Source organism: Jaculus jaculus, chromosome 1 (genome assembly GCF_020740685.1).
Source record: "Jaculus jaculus isolate mJacJac1 chromosome 1, mJacJac1.mat.Y.cur, whole genome shotgun sequence".
Classification (NCBI taxonomy): domain Eukaryota; kingdom Metazoa; phylum Chordata; class Mammalia; order Rodentia; family Dipodidae; genus Jaculus; species Jaculus jaculus.
In genome coordinates, this window is record NC_059102.1 from 15,204,193 (window position 1) to 15,224,323 (window position 20,131).

General features: G+C 39.8%; 1 protein-coding gene across 2 annotated transcripts in view; it reads left to right on the forward strand.

Annotated features, from left to right (window-relative positions):
* The window catches only part of Cacul1 (CDK2 associated cullin domain 1), an 84,126-nt gene that overhangs the window by 36,001 nt on the left and 27,994 nt on the right, over positions 1-20,131 (forward strand). For both annotated transcript variants that reach the window (XM_045158287.1, XM_004659297.2), the window contains exons 4-5: positions 8,106-8,201; positions 15,042-15,144. In XM_045158287.1, the coding sequence (XP_045014222.1) occupies positions 8,106-8,201; positions 15,042-15,144 (199 nt within the window). The remainder of the gene's footprint in view (positions 1-8,105; positions 8,202-15,041; positions 15,145-20,131) is intronic.

Sequence of the window (20,131 nt, forward strand, 5' to 3'; positions counted from 1 at the left end):
CTGCTGAGTAGAACTCCATTGTATAAATGTGCCACATCTTCATTATCATCAGTTGAGGGTCATCTAGGCTGGCTCCATTTCCCAGCTATTATAAATTGAGCAGCAATAAACATGGTTGAGCACGTGCTTCTAAGGAAATGAGATGAGTCCTTAGGATATATGCCTAGGAGCCAGCTTGATTTTTTTGATGTGCAAGTAAATAGAAATAGAGAGGGTTCATCAATTTTCCCTGAGTAATAACTCAGTAGTTAAGTAGTTTGAATGTTGGGGCTATTACATTGGAAGATCATTTTGATTTCAAAGAATTGTTAGGTGCTCATTAGAGTTAGGACAATAGAATGACAATGGCTTAAAAATGCTAAATCCACCAAACATTCAGTGTTCATATGCCAGACAGTGTGCTAGAATTAAAACTATAGAAAAATTGCAACATGGGTTTGTCTTCAGCATCTTGTCGGGGAATGTAATACTAATTTTAGTATAGTAGACTGTGATGGGTGAGAGTGTGAGGTTCTGCCTTCTACCTCTTAAAGGCAGAGTCTCATTCTCTTTGGCTATCTTTTTCTGGGAGCTTCTGGGAAATTTTTCTCTCTTGGCCTCCTATCTCCACATTTGCATGCTGGGATTCCAGAAGCACACTTGTCTTTCTTCCCGCTTGTATGTGGGGCCTGGGGATCTAAACTCACGCTTGTGTCGTAATCTCTTTATCCAGTGTGCCATTTCTTCAGTCCTCTTCTACTTTATTTTCAGTTGCTGGGATTTTGGTTTTCTGTCTTTCTTTTTTTGAACAATACAATAAAGTATTTGAAATGACAAGATTTAGGCTAAGCTTTTGTTCCACTATAACTTGGATAATTGAATTTAATGTTCACAAAAGGCTTTAATATAAAAGCTGTCTTGAGTGCTGCTGCTTCATTTTGATGTGTGTGCAGAATCTGCTGGAATAATGAGGAAGCATTCTCCCAGTTATATTGATAAATTTATTGTACATGCTAATGTGCTTTGCTGAATTGGAAGTGTATGTTCATTTTTGCCAAATAAATACTGACTTTTTTAAATTTAAATTTTGGTTTTTTGAGGTAGGGTCTCACTTTAGCCTAGACTGACCTGGAATTCAGTCTGTAGTCTCAGGGTGGCCTTGAACTCATGGAGATCCTCTTACCTCTGCCTCCCAAGTGCAGTACTGACTTTTGATATATTGGTGTGTATTGTCACTGACCCATTAACAAGTGAAATTGTATTTAAACAGATTTTGTTCTTAGACCAGCACAGTGACAGAGTGGGGAGAAAGAGCATAGATGGTCTTCAGTTTAGGGTCTTGATAAGGAGAGGCCAAAAAGACAGAAGAGGAGGAAGGTGATGGGGAAGAGGGGACTAGGAGGAGAAGGAGAATGGTGCAGATTTTGATTCTCAAATAGGGATGAATTGACAGTTGTTGAAGTATACACAAACTGTTTAAATTCAAAGGAAGTTGGCTGGTTACATTTAAAAGTATTTTAGGGCCTGGAGAGATGGCTTAGTGGTTAAGACACTGGCTTGCAAAGCCTAAAACTGCATATTCGAATCTCCAGGTCCCATGTAGCCAGACACAAAAGTGATTCAAGCATGCAATGTCTTACATGTGCACAAAGGGGGTGTACAGTGGCTGAAAGGCCCTGGTATGCCCATTTTCTCTCTCAAAATGAAAAAAGTATTTTAGTACTTCTAAAATTAGAGGTTTTTAATGTTATTTAAGCCATATATATCTTGGTTTCAAAGTTAACAACATGATTTGGCTCTTAAACTAAATACCAAAAGTTAATAGGCACTAAGGGAGAATTAGTCAGCGTAACTGAGCTTGGATTCAGTCTTTAGACACATCAGATTGCAGAGAAAGCTTTCCTGTCAAACTGCGAGCATTTGCTAGTGGTGGGTAGTGTGGGCCAGCATTGCTTGGCTATCTTTGTCCAGTGGGTGGCAGCATATTCAACTAGTTGTCTTTGAATTTTTTTTTTTCTGTGTGTTTAATGCTGGTGTGCTATATTGTATGCACATGTATGTATTGATGTCATGCTCTGCATGCTTGTCCAGTGTCAGCCTCCCATCACTCACCTGCCCAGAAACGAATTTGTGGCTTGCCATTTATTTTATGAGCCCTAGTGATTCTTGGGTCTGTGTTCCCAATATGACTGGTATGTATTACCGACGTGTGGTCGGATGGTACCCACGGGCTGTGACCCTGGTCTACAGTACAGGTGGACCTTCCCTCTTCTCGTTTTCTTGCATTTGGGGGATCTTGGGAGGGAATAAGTGTCAGCAGCTGTGTATTTGTTTCACAGCACAAAAACAGGTAAAGTGCTGAACTTTACCTGTCAGCATAGCATGGCTGGACAATTACCTGCCCATCTTCCAGAGGTGCACACTGCCTGCTTCAGGTCACATAAGGGCCACCATGGTGCAAGTGGGTTTCTTGCCCTTGCTTCCAGCTGTTGATCTTTGCTTTGAATCTGAGCCACCACTGGGCAGAGGCTTTGTTCATGTCTGCTTATCATCTCTTTAACCTTTGATTACCCAAATGACTAGTTCAGGGGCTTCTTGGGCACTCTTGCCTGGTTGGCAAACCTCAGTGCTCTATGGAAGCCCATAGGAAAGAGATGGCGTGAACCTAAGCAGAAACCCAGAAGCTGCTGAGAGCTCAACACTAAAGTAGACGTAGAGCACATCCACCATGGCTCGGGATTTTGCAGAAGAGAGGGTGGAAAGAATGTGAGAGCCATTGGGTGGGAGGCACTATCCAGAGGCATTGCTTTGCCCCACTCCCAGTGTTTGCTGCTCTCACAGCTCATAACGCACAGCTCATGGTAAATACCAGCAGTCCCACTAAGGAGGGCCCGCAGTGGAGTGGGGCCAGGGAGGAGGGAAGTGATGATACCAACACATGATGTGTGTATACAAAGTTCCTACTTAATAAAACAGAACTGCAAAGAAAAAAGAAAAAAGAGGTGGAGCAGTGGGGGCTGCCCAGGTGGAAGCTCTGAGGGTTCTTGCTGGTCTCAGGTTAATAGGACTCATTGCATTGTGGCTTTCTGAACTGCTTTCATGGCCACTGTTTGCAAAGAAGGAACAGTGGGGGTGTCCGTCTTTCCTTCATGGAGCTTGTCTTTCTGGTATTCATCCCACCTGTCTGGACATGGCACAGGTGAGAAGAAGTGTTAGCTACCTGATGAGCAGCATGGAAGTGGCAGGTGCGTTCCTCAAGAAGACTTCTTTGAGAGAACAGTCCTTGGCAGAACAGTTGCTGCAAGTTCTATGCCGGTCTGGTTTTTACATAGAAAGAACCCTGTCTTGTAAAACAAAAAATGGCTAAGATGGGAACAGTGAAAATGACTCCTTTTATTGAAGTACGACTTTTGAGATCCTTTAAAAAACATTCTGTGAAGAAACTGGAAGCTGTATGCCAAAGAACGTGGTTGTTGTGAAAATGAGTACTGTGTGATTGTGAGTTTGGATTCCCTTGTGGAACATTGTTTTTCCTGGGAGAATGAGTGCCGACAGATTGGTTAGCTGTAGGTGTCTGGCCAACATTTTTTTGAGAATGCCTAAAGTTGGGTCTTTCCTGCTAGCATCAAAACACTGGGAACCATATCTACCATTGAGCCCCTGATAGCTTCCCGACACTTAATGTGATTCTGATGAGTTAGGTGGTGATATTAAAATGTATTTCTCTTTTAAAAAATTTATTCATTTACTTGTGAATAGTGAGAGAAAAAGAGAGCGAGACAAAGAAAATCGGCATACCAAGGTCTCTTGCCATGCAAATAAGCTCCAGGTGTACTCACCACTTGGTGCTCTGGCTTTACATGGGGACTAGGAATTGAATTTGAACTGGCAGCCTTTGCAAACAAATGCTTTTAGCCGTTGAGTCATCTCCTGAGCCCCCTCCCTACAAATGTATTTCTCCTTTGATACTATATAATAAAATGTCAGCCTAAAGACCTAACCCAGTGAATCAATATTTTCCAAATGACCAATGTTTTATGGAAACAATTAGGTGAATTAAAGTCACAAAGTAGAAGATAAACTTGAGTTCCAATACAGTGTTTAATATTCTCACTGAGTTTCAGATCTGAATTCATGTTACAGCTGATCTTTAAGAACCAGTCACTCATCAGGTTCCTGAGAAGAGTGTTAGGATTGCCTGAAAAGGCTGTTGCAAGACATCTTTTTATTTACACATCTTTGTGAGGTGTGTTTTTTCATTTACTTTCAAACAACATGTTGGAATTGATTCAGTACTGAAGCAGATTGGAGAATCTGACTTCCAAAAATGTCAGGATAACAATTTTTACTAAAATGTCTTTAATACATTTGTTTTCATTAAAAATGTATTCAGATGTAATAAATTTATTGTTGTCATGTTAGAATAAATTAATACATATTTTAAGTTAGTTTATTATTTTTTGGAGAGTCGAGTCTTACTAGATCGCACAAGCTGTCAGCTCAAATGACCTTTCTTTTCATCCTCCCGAGTTCTGGGAGTACCAGTGCTCCCTGTCACAGCCAGCTTAATGGTTATTTTAAAAAATGTTTGAGAGAGAGAGAGAGAATGAGAATGGACACACTAGGGCCCCCCACCTCTGCAGGCAAACTCCAAATGCATGCCACTTTGGGCTTCTGGCTCTACATGGCTACTGGAGAATTGAACCCAGGTCTTCAGGCTTTGTAAGCAAGCATCTTTAAACACTGAGCCAAATCTCCAGCCCCATCCTGGCTTAATTCTTTTTTAAAAAAATAATTTTTATTTTTGAAAAGAGAGAGAGAATGAGTGTGCCAGGGCCTTTCAGCTGCTGTGAACAAACTGCAGACGCATGCGCCCCCTTGTGTGCATGTGTGACAGCGCATGCTTGTGGCACCTTACATAAATCTGGCTACCTGGGAGTGGAGATTCAAACATGCATTTTTAGGCTTCGCAGGCAAGCACCTTAGCCATCTTAAGCCATCTCTCTAGCCCCCAGTTTGAATCTTAAGAGTGAAAATATTTGACATAACCCAGATAAAATTAAAGTTTTCTGGAATTTTCAGTTAATTTTAAGAGTGTAAAAGTTGTCAGAAACCAAAATGTTTGTGACTCATTAGACTAAAACATACTCCAAAATACATGTTTAGGAAAAGCAGAGATCAGATAGTTTCACATTTGTGCAAAGAGCTGCAAGTGGGACTTATTTTTTGTACAGGTGTAACATATTTCCTGGAGGGCTAGGATGGAGCTAAGGAGTTGCTGTTTCAGGGAGGAAGGAGTGAGAGTAAGACTCAACTCATTTGAACCTACTTGAGTTTTAAACCAGATTAATGAGGAGGACAGGAGGTCAAAACACCCTCTGCTATAACAGATTTCCGAGAATGCAGGTATATTATGAAAAGCTGGGGGGCAGGGGATGGAGTGTGTGGTAGAGTAGTTAGCAGTGGGTAAGGTCTTGAGTTCTGTCCCAGCACCCCTCCCCTCTCACACAAGTTGGAGCAAATTTGGAATAACAGTTATTTTTATAGCAGCTTGTTTCATTTTTGAAGGAGGAATTGATTAATGTTCAAGGTGAATGCTATTATTCAGAATAATATAAATCAGCTAGGTAGCATTTTCCCAGTGGGCCCAAAGTATACCAAACGTAACTTTTAAAAGAGGAGCAATTTGATTAGATATTTCAAACTGACATCTATTTCTAGGTTCTTGGAAAAGATTGGCTTTATTTTAGCAGGGTTCTAATTTATAGCCCTGTTTCAAAGGCTTTGAGTAAGTGCTGCATGAACTGTGGAAGTAGAAAGTCCAAATGTTCTGACACTGGATTCAGCAGAGAAAGGACTTTTTAATATTCATAACCTTTGAGGCTTTGGGAATTCTTGACAAGAATGAGGAATTCAATTGTTTATTCTCTGCTGTTCAATGTGCCTTTTGATCCGTGTTCATATTTTTAACTCTTGAATAAAGTGTCCTTTAAGAAAAGGGAGAATTATTTTAATGCAGCAGCTTTTAAGATTTCCCGTTCCCCTGAATTTATAAGTTTTCCTTTGAATGCTGAAATAGCATTTTCTGAGTTCCTTCAATCAAGCCTTTTAAAGGAAGTTACTGCTCATGGTTATGATAGTTGAGTTGGCTGTAATATAGGACCATTTCCTAAGTGCTTTAGTTAACAAAGAAAACTTTTTAAAATGATAGTGGATTTTTCTTTTTAAAAATACTTTATAATTTGCAAGAGCGTGTGCACATAGGGGCTTCATGCCACTGCAAACAAACTCCAGATGCACCCTACACTTTGTGCATCTGTCTTTATTATGGGAGCTGGTGTTTTGAACCTGGGCTCTATTTCTCAGAACAGCCCTAGAAGCTGAGATGCTTCAGATCAAGTCTGGTTATTGAGTTCTTGTTGGGGCTCTCTGGTTTGGATAAGACTATGTCCTCTGAGCCATATTTTGGTGCTAAGGATTGTGGAAGTAGGGTCTTTGGTGCCTCTTGTAAGCACATGTCTTTTAGGATCAGGGTCATACCCTTATGACCTTATAGGCCTTAATAATTCCCTTCTTGAAATATATCTTCACTGGGAGGCTAGATTCTCAACATAGGAATTTTGGAGGGACACACAAATTAGTCAACACACTGCAAAGTTGGAGGTATTCTCTCTTTTTTTTTTTTTTTTCAATTTTCAAATGTAATTTTTTGGGGTGTGAGTATGTGTGCACAGGCATGCATGGACACCTTCAGGGTGTTATTTTCCACTTTGAGACAAGGTCTCGTTTTGGGAAGGCCAGTGTTGGCTCTTGAGATTTGGGATTCAGTGTGTCACTTTGCATCTAGCATTATGTGGGTTCTGGGGTTTGAACTTGGGTTGGCAGGCTTGGAGAACAAGTGCCTTTAATGCTGATTTTGTGTGCTATGCATGCATGTGTGTATGAATGTTCATATATGTGTTTTTACACATATTTATGTGGGTGCATGTACACTTAGGTGTGCATGTGTATGTGGGGCCCAGAAGTTGATGTCAAGTGTCTCCTTTTTTGTTTTTAAATTTATTTTTATTTATTTATTTGAGAGCAACAGAGAGAGAGAGAAAGGCAGAGCGAGAGAAAGGGAGAGAGAGAGAGAGAGAGAGAGAGAAAGAATGAGAATGGGTGCATCAGGGCCTTCAGCCACTACAGACAAACTCCAGATGCATGCGCCACCTTGTGCATCTGCTTACGTAGGTCCTGGGAAATTGAGCCTTGAATAAGGGTCTTTAGGCTTCACAGGCAAGTGCTTAATTGCTAAGCCATTTCTCCAGCCCAAGTGTCTCCCTTTTTTATTGATGACACAGGGTCTCTCACAGAATCTAGAACTCACTGATTCAGCTACTGTGTCTAACTTGCCCTGGGGATCTGCCTGTCCCCTCCTCCCTTCTGAGTGCTGAGATTACAGATGTATGCCACCACACCTTGCATTTATGTGGGTGCTGGGGATCCTCACATTCGCACAGTGAGCACTTTATTTACTGAACCATCTCCTCAGCCCAGAAGTGTTCTCTTGATGGCTTTGTGACTTACTGTTTTGTAGTCCGGAGTTAGGAGGTATACAATATACTTTTCTGCTCTCTAAAGCAAGATAAATGGATCATTGCTGCATTCCTGCTTTCTAATGTTGATAGTTGGTTAGCTGTTAGCTATATGCTATGTTCACATCCTACACCAGCTAACATAGACTTCTGAATGTTGCTGTGCCTAAGAGAATTCTATATTGAGCCTGTTCTACTTCCTTGAATCTCTGCCTCCTCTTAATTCTGGGCCTAATAGTTTGGTTCCTGTAGACCCATCTACTTAATTCAGTGATGGTTTTTTAAGTCATGATGACCTTCATTCTGAATGTACTTTAGTCAACAAGAGCCAGCCTTTCAGTCATGTGTTGAGTTAGACAGGCTTTAAAGATCGCTAAATCTAAATCTGGGTAGTGCATGTGGAACAAAGAAGACTTACCTGAACTTCAGAGTATTGTGAGTCTTGGTGTGAATTTTGGATTGTTTCTACGAAAGTCTGTATTTCAGACAGGTGAGGAAGGACTTCTGCCTGGTTTCCCAGAATGTTTATGTTGATGTTCTTTCTCACAGGCCAGCCCTGCGGATCTGTATATTGAAAGATTTAATATAGCTCTGGGACAGTATATGGGAGCATTGCAGAGCATCGTGCCTCTTTTCATATATATGGTAAGTTAGAAATCATTCCTCCTTTCTAAAAGATGGGGAATCAGGTGTGTTCTGTTTTTTTTTTTTTTACTATACTTTGTATCATTTACATTTTTTGAAATGCACATTAACTTACTTTAATAATACTTGTTTTTGTTGGTAATGAATGAGTTTTTGTTGTTTTTCCTTTTACTATTTTGAAGTTTTGTACCAGTTGCTGAGTAGCTGAGTAGGCATTAGTGACCAGCTGCTGTCCAGTGAGCATTTATTTTATTTCTGGCCTATGCTTGATCCCAGATAATCATGATAGCTATTTCTTGTTCTTAGAAAGCACAGTTAGGGCATGTGACTCAAAACAAGATATATGATAAATGTCAAAGTCATTCCATAAAACAGCAGTAAAATATTACCTCCACTCTGGGGATCTCTTTCACCTGGAGCATTAAGTCCTAAGTATAATTTGTGATGGAGACACCTTCATGAGCTTTGTACCCCTTTAGAATGTGCCAAGTTATAAACTTTTTAGTGTGTTCCTTTCACGTAGAGGGCCCTGGTCAGTTACTCCAGCTCCTGCTTGTTAGATGAGGGAATGGAGTGTTTGATCCTCACTGTCACATACATACTGCTGTGTGTGGAATACCAGATTTTAAAATGACTGTCTTCATAAAAGGCATTCTGTTACAAAACAAAGCAAACTGTCCCCAACTACTTTTTGTTTAAAAGGCAGTTTCTAAAAGATTGTGTAGTCCTTCATGACTTATTTATCCTTAATTACTCTTATTTTCATTTAAACTTATCCTTTGGGTACTTCTAACAATTTAAAAAGTTAATGAGGGGCTGGAGAGATGGCTTAGCAGTTAAGGCATTTGTCTGCAAAGCCAGAGAGAGGGCCTTGGTTTGATACCCCAGGACCCACATAAGCCAGTTGCACAAGGTGGCACATGTGTTTGGAGTTTGTTTGCAGTGGCTAGAGCCCCTAGTGTGCCCATTCTCTCTTTCCCAAACAAATAAATAAAAATCTCTTTAAAAGGATATAAAGAGGGGCTGGAGAGATGGCTTAGTGGTTAAGGCGCTTGCCTGCAAAGCCAAAGGATCTTGGTTCAATTCCCCAGGACCCATGTACGCCAGATGCACAAGGGAGCGCATGCATCTGGAGTCTGTTTGCAGTGGCTGGAAGCCCTGGCATACCCATTCTTTCTCTCACTCTGCCTCTTTCCCTCTCTCAAATAAATAAATATTCTTTAAAAAGTATATAAAGAGTTAATGAGTGACTATATAGAGTTTATATGATGCTGAAGAAACTTGTTTGTGACTAATTTTTACAAAGATTTATCTTGCAAGGAATTCATATAAAAGGCTCTGTTTTTGGCTTACATGCCAGAATTCTGTTATGAATTATGAAAATAGCTAATTACTGTAAACTGTTAGATTTCAGTGCATGTGGATCAGCCAAATTACTTCTTGACAAAGAAGGTGTCAGGAGGTCTGGAAGTTAGCTAAATGGTATCATTCTGGTGAGCTCTTTACATGGGTCATTCACTAGGAGTGTAGGTTAGGTAAGGACCTGATACTGGAGAGCAAGCGTTCCATTTCTATCCCACAGATTTTGCTCTTTTAAAGTTTTCAGTGGAGACAGTGGATGTGAGTGGAGCTGAAAGGTTGGGACTAATACCTGTTTGTGGATAGAGAGTTAGGATAGGGGACTAGGTTTGTTTATTTGTTTGTGTATTTTATTTTTATTTGTTTGCTTTGGTTTTTCGAGGTAGGGTCTCAGTCTAGCTCAGGCTGACCTGGAATTCACTCTGTAGTCTCAGGGTGGCCTCAAACTCAGCAATCCTTACCTCTGCCTCCTGATTGCTAGAATTAAAGACATGCGCCACCACGCCCGGCACTGTGTTTGTTTATTTTAAAATGAGCATACAAAGTAACAGGGTTCATAGGGAATATGCATGCATACTTTGTTTCTCTTGATTCTTTTGTCCCCTCTTCTCCGGTCCTGTCTTCCCTTGTGCCGTTTCTCTCCCCAGTGTCTCCTTACTGCGTTCATGTCACATGTTCTGTCACTACTGCTTCCTCAAGCCCCCTTTCTCCCCGATAGTCCTCTTTCTCGTTTCATGACCTGTTCCCTCCACACACTTATAAACATTAGTAATAGCTAGGATCTGCATGTGAGAGAGAACTTGTGGCCTTTGTCTTTCTGAGCTTGAATTACCTCACTTAATACTTTTCAAATCCATCCATTCTTCTGAAAATTTCATACTTACATATGTCTTTAAAGATGAGTAATGTTCCATTGTGTATATATACCTTTTCATTACTAATTCATCAGTAGATGAACAACATCTCAGACGATTTTATTTCTAGCTAGAGCTGCAGAAAACATGAATGGGCAAATATCTCTATAGAAAGCTGTGGAGTCCTCTAGGTATATGCCTAGGAATGGTATTGCTGGGTCATTTGGTAGTTGTATTTTTAACTGTTTGAGAAACCTCCACACTGATTTCCATAATGGCTATCCCAGTTTGCACTTTCACCAGCAATGAATAAGGACTCTTGTTTGATTTGATGACATTAATCCTTACTGGGGTGAGAGGCATCTTGAAGTAGTTTTAGTTTGCATTTTCCTGATGGCTAAGGATGTTGAACTTTTATTTTAAGTAATTAAAAAATATTTTATTTGCTAGCAGAGGGAGACAGAGAAGAGAGAGAGAAAGGGGAGAGAGGGAGGAAGAGAAAAGAATGAGATTGGGCATGCTGAGGCCTCTAGCTGCTGCTCCAGACGCATGTACCACGTTGTGCATCTGGCTTTACATGGGCTTGTCTGTTCACTCTGCTGGTTGAGTGAGTCCTTTGCTGGACCAAAGCTCTTTAATTTATGTACTTCTGTTTGTCAACTAAGACTATCATTTTAATGATGGTTGCTAATAAGCATTATTGACTAGCTGGGTTAGGAGGAGTGACTAAACTACCATGGCCTATTTAAAAAAAAATTGTGGAGGGTATTTAATAGGTTGGTATTGTATATATGTAAGTACAATGATTGAGATGGGGAGGTAATATGATGTAGAATGGAATTTTAAAGGGGAAAGTGTCGGGGGGAGGGAGGGAATTACCATGGGATTTTTTTTTTATAATCATGGAAAATGTTAATAAAAATTTAAAAATTAAGGGCTGGAGAGATGGTTTAAGCGGTTAAGTGCTTGCCTGTGAAGCCTAAGGACCCCGGTTCGAGGCTCGGTTCCCCAGGTCCCACATAGTCAGATGCACAAGGGGGCGCATGCGTCTGGAATTCGTTTGCAGTGGCTGGAAGCCCTGGCTTGCCCATTCTCTCTCTCTCCCTCTATCTGTCTTTCTCTCTGTCTGTCACTTTCAAAATAAATAAAAAATGAATAAAATATTTAAAAAAAATTAAAAATTAAAAAACAAAAGAATCCAGAAGTTGAGGTCAACAACAACAAAAAATTGTTATTTTTCTGAGATAGAGTTTCATTAGCCCCTAGAGCTCACTGTGTAACACCAGCTAGTCTCAAACTCCTGATTCTCTTGCCTGTATTTCCCTGCTGGGATTACAGGCATGACCTGTTTCAGTTTCTAGTCTTTGAATTTTTTTTTTTTTTTGAGGCAGCATCTCACTCTGTAGCCTCAAGCTCACAGTGATCCTTCATCCTCAGCCTACCTAAGGCCGAGATTAAAGGTATGTGAGCCACCATGCTGGCATAACGTACTTTAAAAAAAAAAGAGTCAAAATCTGAGTGGCTAATTTCCAAGGTAGGGTCTCCCTCTAGCCCAGGCTGACCTAGGATTCTCTGTGTAGTCTCAGGGTGGCCTTGAACTCATGGTGATCCTTTCTCCTCTGCCTCCTGAGTGCTGGGATTAAAGGTGTGCACCACAATGCCCAGCAGTACAAAAAATATTTTTATCAGGTGTATTGGGTCCTCTTGCTGCTACAAACAAGATGCATCACCTTGTGCATCTGAGTTTACTTCGGTACTGGGGAAACGGCTGAGCCATCTCCCCAGCCCCAACCTTGTTCTTTATTACACAACCTAATGGAATAAGACTAAATATGAAGGTGAGAAAACTGTAAGGAAATGCCCACAATCTTGGAGTGAATGAGCTTTGTCAATGAAACCCAAACCTAAAAGTCAGGAAAGAAAATACTTGATTATGTGAGATTTAAAAATCTCAATGAAGTGCTGGAGAGATGGCTTAGCAGTTAAGCGCTTGCCTGTGAAGCCTAAGGACCTTGGTCTGATTCCCCAGGACCCATGTTAGCCAGGTGCACAAGGGGCCACACGTGTCTGGAGGTCATCTGCAGTGGTTGGAGGCCCTGGCGCACCCATTGTCTCTCTATAATATATCTGCCTCTTTCTCTCTGTCGCTCTCAAATAAAATAAAAATAAAAATAAAAATCTTGGTGTAGCAAATACCAGCAACACAGGAGTAGTAGGGAACAAGTTCAAATCTGTAAAGCATAAGACATATTTTCTATTAATAATCAGATTTCATGAGTGAATTAGGAAAAGATCAAAATTTAATTTGGACAAAGAGTATAAGTTGGGTAGTTCATAGAAATTATTTAGGTAGTAAAGGTAAAAGCATACCCGACACCATAATAAAATTAAGGCAAGTTGATGCAAAACTTTTTGAAAAGAATCTATTTCATTTTGTGAAATTAAAAATGCTGGATGAATCTATAGGAAAACAAGCTCACACTTGAGTAGAAATATAAATTAATTTGGAAGACTCAAGAATGTTATCTCTAGGAATTTCCAATCTGTATAGCTATAACTAGGTGTAAGTATTATATACTATTATTTTTAGTGACAGAGCACTGGGAAAAATCTGCATTATCAGTAGTTACGGATGATTTTGAATAAACCATTTAGAAAATAGGAAAATACAGAGTTCAAATAATGGCATGTTTGTATTTTCTTGTTGAGAAAGCTCTTCTATCAGCCATTGTTAGGGCAAAGAAGCAAGATACAAGGCAGTGTTATGTTTCTGCACTAGCAAGGGTTTTTTTTGGGGGGGGGGCACATACCCAATATAAGCGAGGAGCATTGTAGAATGAATGTGCACTCACTCATTTTCCCAATGTGGAAGTGGACCTCTAGGAACAGGACACAAGATCTTTTATGGAGATGTTTAATGACATACCCTTTCATGCATATATGTTTTATTTATTTAAAAAATTTTAAATTTATTTGTGTGTGTGTGTGAGATGGTGTGTGGGGGGCAGGTAGATAGAATAGGCCCGCCAGGGCCTTCAGCCCCTGCAGATGAACTCCAGGTGTATGTACCACCTTGTACATCTGGCTTATATGGGTCCTGGGGCATTGAATCTGGGTCCTTTGGCTTTGCAGGCAAACACTTAAACCGCTAAGCCATCTCTTCAGCCCTTGCTGATTTGTTTTTAGTTGTGTGCATCTTTGTGTAATCTTGAAAAGAGAGGAAGAATTGGTTCAGAATTAAGAGAAGATTGGTGAGCAATTTGTTACCATTAATTTTTGAAGTTTTCACTTTTTGTTAATGAAGCAGTTTTAGAATTTTATTTTCAAATAACAGATTCACAGAAGATTATATAAATAATGTCTGAAGAGTTTATTTCTTACATAACTACACCACAATATCAAAAGCAGGAAATTGACATTGGTACAAAGTGTGGCTATAATTCAATATCATTGTGTCACAAGTAAATTCTGGTAATCACCACTGCTATCAAAATCAAAATTAGTCCATTACCACAAAGACCTTTCTCATGCTATCCCTTTGTAATCTCATAACTCTCCCCTTATCTCACTAAAAGCCATTAATTTTAATGTTTTCCTCTCCTGTTTTTCCTTTTTTCTTCCAAATTTTTATTTTTTTATTTTTTAAATTTTTATTAGCATTTCCCATGATTCTTCCAAATTTTTATTAACAACTTCCATGATTATAAAAAATATCCCATGGTAATACCCTCCCTCCCCCCTTCCTCTCCATTTTTAAGCTTTGAGCAAACTCAGTGCCTGTGGGTTTTATTGATGTATGTATGTGTTGGTTGTAATCAGGGTGCATTTGGCTGCAGAAGGAGGAAAACTTGATTCAAAGTAATTTAAGTAAACAAGGAAAGCTGTTACTGCACCCTGTAAGAGAACTCTGTGTGGGACGGTTTACAGGGTCACTGGAATCTGTGATTCTGCTTTGTCTATTACTGTTCATCATCTATTCATCTGTTCTTCTCTTGGTTGTGACTGAGCAAAAATGATGCCTGTGAAATACCATAGCCATATGATGGAGACTGATGATTGAAGGGAATGGTGCCAGGGAATCTCATTGATGCATGTGCCCTGCCCGCTGTCAGATACTGATAAGGGAGGTGCCTCTCAGTATTTCTCAGTGTCGTCCTTAGACACTGACGTAGGACTTGAAAAGGGTGGGGCATACTGGATGCTACCATAGTACCTCTATTTACCTGTCCAGTTAATGTTTGGGATCTTTCAGGGTGCTTTCAGCGTCATGCCAGAGAGATGCCAAGCTTTTGTTGTTTGGTGATGTTTTATTTATTTGTTTATTTAATTCATTTATTATATATAGAGAGATGGGGGGATGGGCACACCAGGGCCTGTAGCCACCGCAAACAAACTCCAGACACTTGTTCCACTTTGTGCATTTGGCTTACGTGGGTACTGGGGAATTGAACCTGGGTCCTCAGGCTTCTCAGGCAGTCACCTTAAGCACTAAGCCATCTCTCCAGCCCTTGGTCATGTTTTTTGATTGATGCCTTTATACATTATTTCTTAAAATAACATTGAGTGTTTTAATTCATGAAAATAACAATTTGCTCCATTTGATAAAGGAACTTGTTTTCTTTTTCAGAATAAATTTTACATTGAAACCAAGCTTAACAGAGACTTAAAAGATGACCTTATAAAGCTGTTTACGGAACACGTTGCAGATAAGCACATTTATAGCCTGATGCGTAAGTAGTTCAACTTACTGTGGGGATAACAAATCACTAGCAATCTCTTCCTCTTGTTCCTCCCTTCCCTCTTATTCTCACTCTTACTTGGTTTCATTTGAGAGTATTGTCATACCAACACCCATGCTAACATCTTTGAAACTATATCAGAAGTCTTGAAACCTGCCCTGTCCTCTAGAGGCACCAAAGAATTGAAAATGGCTTAAAGATCTCCCAGTGAGCTGGAAGCCACTTGCTCAGCTCATTGTTTGATTAATGTCTTGTGCCTGGTCTGATACTCACTGCATCTTGTCCCCCTACCCCCCGCACACACAGGGAAGTATAGTTAGGGGGTTCACCCTTAATCCAGGAGAGAGTGGCGTAGCTGTGAAGTGCTGGCACACAATTCTGTAGCGATCGCCCACTGGTCTGCTGTGACTAGCACTTGCAATGTCAGGCAAGCAAGCTTTTTAGCTTCTTGTGGCCATACATTTTCTCCTGTATATTAGAATTTGTAAAATATTTACTATAATGGTGTAGATGGTTAAGGAAGATCCAAGTGCCCTCACAGTAGGGGTACCCCATCGTCCTTTAAGTTGAGTATACCTTTCCAAGTAGGCTCTAGGATGCCCCTATAATGGAGTCTCTCAGTAGCCTTTAAATATTCTGCATGTATCTCTCTCTCTTTCTCTCTCCCTCCCTCCCTCCCTCTTTCTTTCTTCTTTCTTTTTCCTGGAGAAAAAGGAGACAGCAGATTTCCCCCCCACTACTCTGTATCTTTTGTTGATTATTCAGCAAGACAATTTTAAAGTAATTTAGTATAAGTTTCAGTTTATAGAATATATTTTCATGCATTCTGTTGGTCATAATTATTTAGTACTACAATGATCTACTGGAATTTACAAAAGAATAATTCTAAGCTTGACCACAAACTTAAAAAAAAATTTAATGATTTATTTGCAAGGAGAGAAAGACTGAGAATGAGCATGCCAGGGCCTCTTGGTTTCTATAAGTGAACAAACTCCTGATGTTTGCACCACTTTGTGTATCTGGCTTTACATGGGTACTAGGGAATTGAACCTGGGTTGTCAGGTTTTGGAAGCAAGCACCTTAAACTGCTCAGCCATCTCTTCAGCCCAGTTTTTTTCAATTTTGATTTTAAATTAAGAGAAGGAACATAAAAGGGTTGGTTTTTTGTGTGTCTGTGTGTGTTTGTGATAGTGTAGATGGATTATCTTCATCATGTTCTGAAGAGATTCAGTCCAAACTTGACACCTGGCATCTTGGTGGATGATACACACTTATTTTAAGATTGGAAAGATGTTTACAAACACTTTTATATATTATTCCATGAAATATTCAACCATTTTTGAGATAGTTTCTTGCTATATAGTCTAGCCTAGCTTTGAGCTTGTAGCAGTCCTCATGCCTCAGCCTCACAAGTGCTGGAATTATAGGTGTGCTCCACCACTCCTGGCTTCCAGTTACTGACTGTAGCCACTTAAGTATTTCCTCTGATGTTGACACTGTGTTTTTGCTTTTGTTGTAAAATATAACACATTTTCTTCTCTGTTAAAATTCTACAGATCTGGTAGAGCTATTTTATTTGTAAATTTTTTTATATTTGTTTATAATTTGAAAGTTAGCCTAATTAGGCATAGGGAAAGAGAATGTTTGTAAGAAAATATTATACCCAATTTGGGTAGAAAAAACTAGTTACTTCTTTTTATGTGTATTTTATAGGTTGGCTTTCTATGAAAATGCTCTTGAAGACAGATATACCTTTTCTTTTTAAGTAAATGAAAAAACAACTTATGCTATAAATTGAATAAAACTGATTTTATTAGGTATTTATTGAGAAATTAGTAGGTCTTATGCTTAAAGGATACAAAAGTGGCCATTGGTCACATTGCTTTAGGCCCAGCACAAAGAATTTTATAAATGTATAAATGTTTTGTGAGTGATCGTAACAAAAGAATTTCACACACATGCATGCATGCGCACACACACATGAGGTAGTTTACATGTGGTAAGACCTATTCTAGATACTTACAAATATTGACTTATTTAAACTTCATAACCCTATCAGATAGATAATCATTACCATTAAAATGGAGGCAGAGAAATTAAAATTAATTTAAATCAGAATAACAGTGATTAAGGATTGATGTCTATTTTTTCTATTTATATTTTTGTTGTTTCTCCCATGTTTTGCATTTTCGTAGTAATTTATATCACTTGCCCCCTTAGCTGCAACAAAACTAGTAACTATATCCATATACACACACACAGTTTTTTTTGAGGCAAGTCCAACACACCGGTCTTTTTTTATGGGGGTTGTGAATTGGCACACCATGGCCTCCAGCTCCTGCATCGAACTCCAGACTTTGTACCACCTTGTGCGCTTTGTGACCTTGCACGTTTGTCACTTGTGTGGCTTATGTGGGATCTGGGGAGTTGAACATGGGTCCTTAGGCTTCATAAGCAAGCGCTTTTAACCACTAAGTCATCTCTCCAGCCCTATATCCATTAAAAGAGAGAGAGAGAGAGAGAGAGAGAATGGTCAGGTTAGGGCCTCTAGCCACTGCATGATGAACTCCAGATACATGCACCCCCTTGTGCATATGGCTAACATGGGTCCTGGGGAATTGAACCTGGGTCCTTTGGTTTTGCAGGCAAACACCTTAACTGCTAAGCCATCTCTCTAGCCCCTGTATCAATTTTTGGAGTGGGGGTTCTTCTGAAATCTGATGAGTAGTTTCCTTCTCTTGTCTTCTGATATATTGTTGTATAATGAATCATCCAGAAGCAGTGGTGCATACAGCAGCAATGTTTTAATTTGATCTGTAATTTGGAAAGGGTGGGGTATGATGTTTTATCTGTGTACTGCTCAGCTTTGGCTTGATGTGACTCTTCTGGAGATTTCCATGTGGCTGCGTCACATGGCTGGTAAGCTGGGATGGCTTTTGGTTTCCTCCAAGAACAAATGACCCAAGATACAGGAAGTGGGAAGTAGCAGTGTCTTTAGGTCGTGGGCCCAGAAACTGTCACAGTGCTACTTTTGCTGTGTTCTGTTGAGTGAGCAGTCACAAAGCCCACGAAGCCTCGGCTCCTAGGAGAGGATATGAGCTCCATCTCTCAATATCTCTCTGAAGTATCTCAAAGCATGTTGCATTCATTCCTTTAGCACGTTGAGGCAAAATGGACACCCCCTCTGCCAGAAGAGAATTGTTGCTTGGTGCCCCAAATTATTTTAGAATAGGATGGTTTATGAAGGAGACAAATTCTCGCCATAGATGAGGCTAGTTTCCTGTCAGCTCTGTGATATGATCATATTCATGTGTGTATTCAGAAAATAAAGTAGATTAGAATATTGACTGGTAACAAAATTGTTTTCCATAGAAATAAATTTTTACTTTGAATGAAATTGAAAACAACTGGAAAGTTTTATATTAATTGGGGTATTTACATGGTATGTTGAGCAAATGTGACCTTAAACATTTACCATGGGATTGGACATTTCCAGAGAAAATGTAATATGCTTAATTTTCCAGTAAAAGTTCTATAGTTCACAGTGCAGAATCCTTGTAGTTCAGTTTGCACAGTTTTAATAATTACATTTTGGCTAATTTCCTTAGGAAATTCAGACTTTTAGTTTAGATTCTTGTAGTTTCAAGTTTTTGGAAGTAACGTATTTTCAGTTTTCATTTGTAGAACAATTTTGTTTGTTTGTTTTTGTTTTTATAGGTAGGGTTTTACACTAGCCCAGGTTAACCTGGAAGTTACTATGTAGTCTCAGGATGGCCTTGAACTCACAGTGATCTTCCTACCTCTGCCTTTCCACTGTTGGGATTAAAGACGTGCCCAGCTTTTAGAACAGATTTTTAAAAAGAACAACAACCAACCCCTGAGCAAGCTGAGGAATGCTTGAAAGACCCGGGGAACTCGGGGCCTGGCAAACCACTTAGAACCTGAATGTCACAACCTAGAAGGACAGTGCTTAGAACCAGAACTGTGCCGTTGAAGGGTTCACTCTAGGTTTAAAAGTTATATTATTTGTTGACATCTGTGAATAAGGGGATTGGTGAAGGGTTCTATTTTTTAATGTATACAGAGCAGCACTTGTAGTAGACAGCTTTAGGTTGCTGAGATGAACTTCCAAACCAGGCACAGTTATGGAAGAAGTGATGATATTTTTGAAGCTTACAGATTCAGGGGAACTACCATAATGGCAGAAGAAGCTGGCTGTCTTTCATAGTTCAAAACAGAGAGAGAAACAGCCACAAGTCAAAAAACCCAAAAGCCACACCACACAGCACACTTAGGAATTCCATGTGGGACTCAGGCACCTTGCTTATCTTTATACTGGAATTCCAAGCCCATCACCACACTTTAGGGCTGGACCCTAAGATTTACTCAGTGACACCTTCTCCAGCCAGGTGACTGGAAATCCAAGAAGTTTTAGTAAACTGCTGAATCTGTTGGGGGGCATCTATTCAAATTACCACATTCCACCCTTGGCCCCTAATACAGAGTCATCTCACATTGTTAAGTCGTATTCAGTCCAACTTCAAAGGGCCCCACAGTCTTTACCAACTTAAAATAGTTCCAAGGTCCCAAGTCTCATCTGAGATTGAAGATTATCTCTTAGCTGTGAGACCTGTAAAATCAAATAAGTTACATACTTTCAACATGTAAAGGCACAGAGTAAAAATTTTCAAGTGGTATAAGGTGTAACTGGAACAGTGCAAAATCAGCAACCATCAAAATTCTGCAGTTCTGGTCTGATACTGTAACGAGTGACTGATAGTCTTCAGATTTTCCAATTCTGTCCCTCCAGATGGGCTGAATAGCCAGGGAAAACTTCCATCCCTAGCCAACAGCCTCTATGTTAATCCTTGCACAGTCCTGGGACATCCAGAACATCTTCAAATCTCCATGTAAACCATGGTCCATTTTCCAAAGGTTCTTCTGCCTATCCACAAGGGTAATTATGCCCTGCCTATAT